The following is a 6,716-nucleotide window of genomic DNA, read 5'->3' as shown; positions in this document are numbered from 1 at the left end:
CACTGTTTTCAGTTTGGTTGTCGGACCCTATTTTTTGTTTGCGATCTCTGACTTTAATTTCTGTTTAGTTGTCAGACGTTAAGTTCTGTTTTCCATTTTATTTAAGTTGGTGTTGTTCGGTCTTATGACCTTTTATTAGGTTCCACATGCTACACCTATGGTCTCCCTGACCTCATGCAACAAATCTGCATTTTCAGTTTGTGACTGCTGACTTTAATTTCTACTTGGTATTATGATATTTTATATTTCTGTTTGGTCCTATGAACTTTCCATTATGTTACATACTGATCTTAATCATTATTTCATATAATTGACCTCATTTTCTTCTAGTATCAAGCTCACATTTCCTCTGTGAAAACACTCCTTTACATTTGCCGGCTTGTTGTAATTTAGTCCGATCTCATTTGCCACGTCATGGTCAATACAACCTCAGTATGGCATTATTGTACAATCATTTACTTCCAGCTATATGTTCCTGTTACATATTACATATTTTAAGTGATCCCCTGCTGTCTGGTACGGTAGGATTGAAGCATTTTTACCTGGTTCGTTGTTCCTTTCTCATTCTTTTCTATTCTTTTGGGGGTTCCCTATACTAATCACAGCTCCACCAACCCCCTCAAATACGATGACTTTACGATGGGGTCTAATCGCCAAAGACTTTTACATTTCTCCTCTTCACTGAGCACATATCATCTAAATATATTTGTCCACTCCAAAATAAGGTCTTTCCTGATTGAAAGGTTGTGAGATGTAACAAGAAGCAGGATTGAATCAAAGTTGGCAGTTATCCTCAACAAAGTAGTTCAAACACAGCAGCTCTATTTCTCTGCTACAAAGGAAATATGACAGTAATGATCCCAGCACCATTGGTAAATACCCACACTGAAACAGCAGCTGCACTTTCCTTAAAAACACTAGGGGTGTCCTGCAGGTGTCGCTGTTGAAGCATTTTAATCACAATTTGAATGATGGATTTTCTCCAAAGCAGAGAGAAACCTTAATTCATGAATGATAATTGTTTGTTTGGTCAATATTTATTTCAACCAGTTACTCTTTTTATAGTTTTATTTCCCTCTTTCCTCTCAACAATAGAGGAGGACCAACCTCCCCTGCCTCTACGGACCAGCATCCTCTAGTGAACGTGTGTGTGTTTAAGGCCAATGTGTGTAATGTTAAAATAACATTATATTATGTTGTTTGATGACATCTTTTTATTTGTGTCTGGTGTCTTTTCTCTCTCTCTTTTTTATGTTCTATTATCTGTCAGACTCTGTCAGGCTGGTGGATGGGACTAGTCTGTGCTCAGGCAGACTGGAGGTGAAGTCTGACCAGTCTAACCAGTGGTGGTCCTCAGTGTGTGAAGATGACTTTGACCAGCAGGATGCAGAGGTGGTCTGTAGGGAGCTCGGCTGTGGGGCTCCTTCAGTCCTCCAGGGGGGCCTCTATGGAGAAGTGGAGGCTCCAATGTGGACCAAAGAGTTCCAGTGTGGAGGCCATGAGTCTGCTCTCCTGGACTGTAGAAGCTCAGGCTCAGCTAGAAACACCTGCTCACCTGGAAAAGCTGTTGGACTCACCTGCTCAGGTAGAAGAGGAGCTGCAGCTCTGATTGGTTCATTTCTGTTCTGATGAAACTCACTTTATTCTTTTACTGATGACTCTCTTGTTTCTGTTCAGAGTCTGAGGAGGTCAGGTTGGTGGGAGGAGACAGTCGCTGTGCAGGAACACTGGAGCTGAAACATAATGGAGACTGGAGACCAGTGATGGGCCGAGGCTGGACCCTGAAGGAAGCAAATGTTGTCTGTAGAAGTCTGGACTGTGGTTCTGCTGTTTCTGTAGTAGAGAGAAAGGAGTCTTCAGTCAGACCTGTGTGGTGGATCGACTCTGACTGTGTTCAGTCTGGATCTTCTCTGAGGGAGTGTGCAAGATCAGAATCCTCTTCCTCCATCCTGAATCTCACCTGTTCAGGTAAGCCCATCAGTGACATCATCAATGACATAATTAATGACAGTAATGTACCCACGTTGACACACACACACACACACACACACACACACACACACACACACACACACACACACACCTGTAGTGATCCCAGTTCACCTCCTGGGCTCTGCCGAGGTCTCTTGAGCAAGGCACTGAACCCCTAACTGCTTGGAGCAGCGACTGTGTGGCAGCCTCATCACTCTGACATCTGTCCACTAATGCATGTGTCCAGGTCCTGTGTGTGCATCAGTGGCTGCTGACTCAAACATTGTGGAGGACAGGAGGAAAACCAACCCACAGCATCGTGTTATTTTACACTAGTTGGCAGATTATCTCTACTTTCTTCTGTTCAATAACAATGAAACAGTAAATCAATGGCTTCCAAGAGTTCTTAAAAACAACATCATTGTATTCACTGCTGTTGTTTCCAGATGAACCCTACAGGCCTAATGCAGAAGACAGAGTATTTATCAAGGCTGTGAGATGTAACAAGAAGCAGCCAGTGTTCAACACCTGAAGGAAAGTGTGCTGACTGATGATGACTACTTGCTGCTTGAATCAAAGCTGGCCCCATTTCCAATCAGCCAGACGAAGCTTACTGTACTTTCACTTCCAATATTTTCTTCCCAACGATGCGTTATCACAAGTCCAGGTTCACCAGGGCTTTTTAAAGTAGTGTGTGCTTTGTATTCAGAGACAGCTGGCAGTTATCCTCAACAAAGTAGTTCAAACACAGCAGCTCTATTTCTCTGCTACAAAGGAAATATGACAGTAATGATCCCAGCACCATTGGTAAATACCCACACTGAAACAGCAGCTGCACTTTCCTTAAAAACACTAGGGGTGTCCTGCAGGTGTCGCTGTTGAAGCATTTTAATCACAATTTGAATGATGGATTTTCTCCAAAGCAGAGAGAAACCTTAATTCATGAATGATAATTGTTTGTTTGGTCATTATTTATTTCAACCAGTTACTCTTTTTATAGTTTTATTTCCCTCTTTCCTCTCAACAATAGAGGAACAACCTGTGTGTTTTTCATGTGTGTGTATTTCAGGCCAATGTTTGTGTGAAACGTAAAAATAAGAATAGTGTAAAAATCTAATTTCCCTGAAACAGATTAATTAACTTCTTTTTCAAGTTCTTTTTCTGGATCGTTATCTAAACAGATTTTTATTCTGGGTTAGAGATCTTCTCAGTCTTTTCTCTCTCTATTGTATCTTCTATTATCTGTCCAGACTCTGTCAGGCTGGTGGATGGGACTAGTCTGTGCTCAGGCAGACTGGAGGTGAAGTCTGACCAGTCTAACCAGTGGTGGTCCTCAGTGTGTGAAGATGACTTTGACCAGCAGGATGCAGAGGTGGTCTGTAGGGAGCTCGGCTGTGGGGCTCCTTCAGTCCTCCAGGGGGCGCTCTATGGAGAAGTGGAGGCTCCAATGTGGACCAAAGAGTTCCAGTGTGGAGGCCATGAGTCTGCTCTCCTGGACTGTAGAAGCTCAGGCTCAGCTAGAAACACCTGCTCACCTGGAAAAGCTGTTGGACTCACCTGCTCAGGTAGAAGAGGAGCTGCAGCTCTGATTGGTTCATTTCTGTTCTGATGAAACTCACTTTATTCTTTTACTGATGACTCTCTTGTTTCTGTTCAGAATCTGAGGAGGACAGGTTGGTGGGAGGAGACAGTCGCTGTGCAGGAACAGTGGAGCTGAAACATAATGGAGACTGGAGACCAGTGGGGGGCTTTGGCTGGACCCTGAAGGAAGCAAATGTTGTCTGTAGAAATCTGGACTGTGGTTCTGCTGTTTCTGTAGGAGAGAGAGAGGAGTCTTCAGACAGACCTGTGTGGGGGATCTACTCTAACTGTGTTCAGTCTGGATCTTCTCTGAGGGAGTGTGCAACATCAAGATCCTCTTTCTACATCCTGAATCTCACCTGTTCAGGTTAGCCCATCAATGACATCATCTAACCTCATATATGACATGAACATGACATCCTGATGTCAGAAGTGGGCTTGTCTCTGTCTGTCTGTCTGTCTTTCTGTCTGTCTGTCTGTCTGTCTGTCTCTCTCTCTCTCTGTTTACAGTCTGTCATCCGTCTGCTCCATGTCTCTTCCTGATATCAGTCCAGTGACATTCACATCATCAATGCGACCTTTCATCATCTCATCTCATTTACAGACCTGCTGGTTCGGCCCAACATCTCTGTGTCCTCCTCCACGTACGGGGTCTCTGAGGCCCAGCAGCAGGAGTTTCGGGTGCTCAGGGGCTCCAACTTCACCATCAGCTGCTCCATCCAGCCACAGTACCCAGGAGGCTCCTTCCAGCTCACCTTCACCTCCTCCAACACAACGCACAACTACACCCAGCCAGCTGTCAATCACTCTGCCCACTTCCTGTTTCCTGCTGCAGAGCCCGCCCACCAAGGAAACTACAGCTGTGTTTATCACGTCTATGTTTTCTCTCATAACTTCTCCTCTGAGAGCCGTCTGCTCTCTCTCACTGTCTCAGGTAAGCTGAAGCAGAGAAACTGTCTCACTGACTGTTTACATGCAGCTTTGGAAAGATGATCAGCTGACAACAGAGACTACTGTCATTGTGTTACACATGTCATATAGTGTCCAAACTTATATAAGTGTGTAAATGTCAACAGCAAACAACATACTGTAGGACAGATCATGTTTGGTTACTGACTGAGGTATTTCACTGTTCACCATATTTACAGAGTAAACACAATTTGCTGTGATTTAATTGCAATAAACGGATCAAAAAGATGCTGAAATAACTACATAAGCTCAAGTTATTTAGTCGGGTCTGTCTGCAAGACCACAAGCAAATAACTTTTGAAATGTTTGTTTTCTGAATGGAGTTTGGTTGATCGGGGCTATGCTAACTTAGTTTGGAGAACAATGCAGACAGGATGTGTGGTCAGATAACAGTTCACTGAACAGATTCTGGGAGAAAACACCTTGTGATGTGATGACTGTCCATGTGTTTGATCAGATCCATCAGTTCATCATCACTTCATCAGAGTGGTCCTCCTGCTGCTGACTCTGCTGTTGGTGAACACTGCCCTCTGTTGCTGCTGTAAGGTACTGACACTGTCTGTTGTTTAGAGGACTGACTGAAATGAAGCACTCTGTCTGTTTATTGAACTGAAGAGGGGACTCATGCTGTCGTGTCTCTCCAGGCCTGCAGGGGGCAGAAGCCGGGCAGACAGGAGAACATTGAGCTGGATGATTATAACCTGGGTGTTCCTGCAGCTGGAGGAGGGCCGACTGAAGAGGAAGGAGCTCAGGGAGCAGAGTAGGTCCTCCAAGGAGCTCCTCTCACATCCACATGGATTTCACAGCTGACACACAGCCATCAGCTCAGTCAAGGATTTTACATTTTTATCCTCATGTTGGCTGGAATTATTATATCACATTATATTTTTATTACTCTGAGCATGAAAAGACCAAAACCAACCCTGTTTGTTCCTATTGAAGACGTAACTCTTTAAAAACACCTCACAAATATTGAAAGCAGAGATACTGAGCTCTCGGGCTGTAAAGATTTACACATTCAGAAATCAGTTTTAACGTTATAGATTCGACGACATCGGTACGCGGACCCCTGGATCGATCTGAATGTACCATGAACCGGTCGATGGTCCGATTCTAAAGTTATGAAGACCCAGGCTGGTCGGGGGTTTGGGAGTCATTTTGGAACAATGTTGGCCCAGTGATGTTATCTATTCAGTTAAAGTCAAAGTGAAACACTGTCATATATCCTCTGAATCTGGTGTTACAATACTCGATCACATTTGGTGACGTTTGAACAACTGAATCCTGAGATAAGAGCAGAAACCTGTTCAGGACCACCTGCTGTTGGATCTGTAGATCTGGACCACATCCAGGGTTGGTGGAACAAATCTGCTGCGATTGGGAGAATCTGTTTAAAAAGATTACAGTGAATTAACAAAGTCATGTAGTTAGAGAACAGAGAACAATATTAAAGGTCAGAGGCTGTTTGACACCACTTTCATCCTGTTAATGAGATATCAACTTTATAACTTTACTTTAGCGCTCCCTTGTGGTTGACATGGGTTTTTATTTTATCTTGTGAGCAAGATTTCGTCCTCCAGGACTTTGAAAATGTCATATTTGTATCGTAGATGGTTCAACAGCAGGACCACATTCAGCTCAAATCTGGGAAAAATAATCAGAATAATTCAAATGAGAGCAAAAATATGAGTTGTTAAAACTTATTTGGTCTTTAAATCGAGAACTTTCATTATTTTTATACAGTAATTAAGAATCTTACTTCATTTTGTTTCAGGATTTTACTTATTTTCAGAAAGATTTTGGTTATTTTTTTAACATTAAGGATTTTTGTCTAATTTTAGTAATCAAGGATTTTTTTTATTTTTTACATTTAAGGATTTTGTTTATTTCATGAACTTAATTTTTTTTTTTTTACAGGATTTAGCTTATTTTGTACCAGTGTTACTTAATTGTTTGATTAAGAATTTTGCTTACATTTATAATTAAGGATTTTTGCTAATTTTTTACAGTTACAGATTTGCTTATTTCTTACCAATTCATCTTGATTCTATGTTGTATGAATTTAACCAACTTTTGTAGATAATGATTTTGCTTACTTTTGTAATTACAGATTTTGTTTATTTTGTATGAATTTTACTAAATGTTGTGATCAGGGATTTTGTTTATTTGGTACAAATGTAGTTTAAAGGTCCAGA

General features: G+C 42.0%; 1 protein-coding gene across 1 annotated transcript; it reads left to right on the top strand.

Moving 5' to 3' along the window:
- Positions 1 to 1,450: 1,450 nt before the first annotated feature.
- On the top strand, positions 1,451 to 6,305 carry LOC127352698 (scavenger receptor cysteine-rich type 1 protein M130-like). The gene is made up of 7 exons (XM_051381310.1): positions 1,451 to 1,585; positions 1,678 to 1,968; positions 3,222 to 3,536; positions 3,629 to 3,919; positions 4,157 to 4,486; positions 4,979 to 5,067; positions 5,166 to 6,305. The coding sequence occupies exons 1-7, from the start codon at positions 1,468 to 1,470 to the stop codon at positions 5,283 to 5,285; spliced, it is 1,554 nt and encodes a 517-aa protein (XP_051237270.1). The 5' UTR covers positions 1,451 to 1,467; the 3' UTR covers positions 5,286 to 6,305.
- Positions 6,306 to 6,716: the final 411 nt, after the last annotated feature.

The sequence above is a fragment of the Dicentrarchus labrax genome, unplaced genomic scaffold, assembly GCF_905237075.1.
Source record: "Dicentrarchus labrax unplaced genomic scaffold, dlabrax2021, whole genome shotgun sequence".
Classification (NCBI taxonomy): Eukaryota; Metazoa; Chordata; class Actinopteri; family Moronidae; genus Dicentrarchus; species Dicentrarchus labrax.
This window is presented reverse-complemented; position numbering and strand designations above follow the sequence as displayed.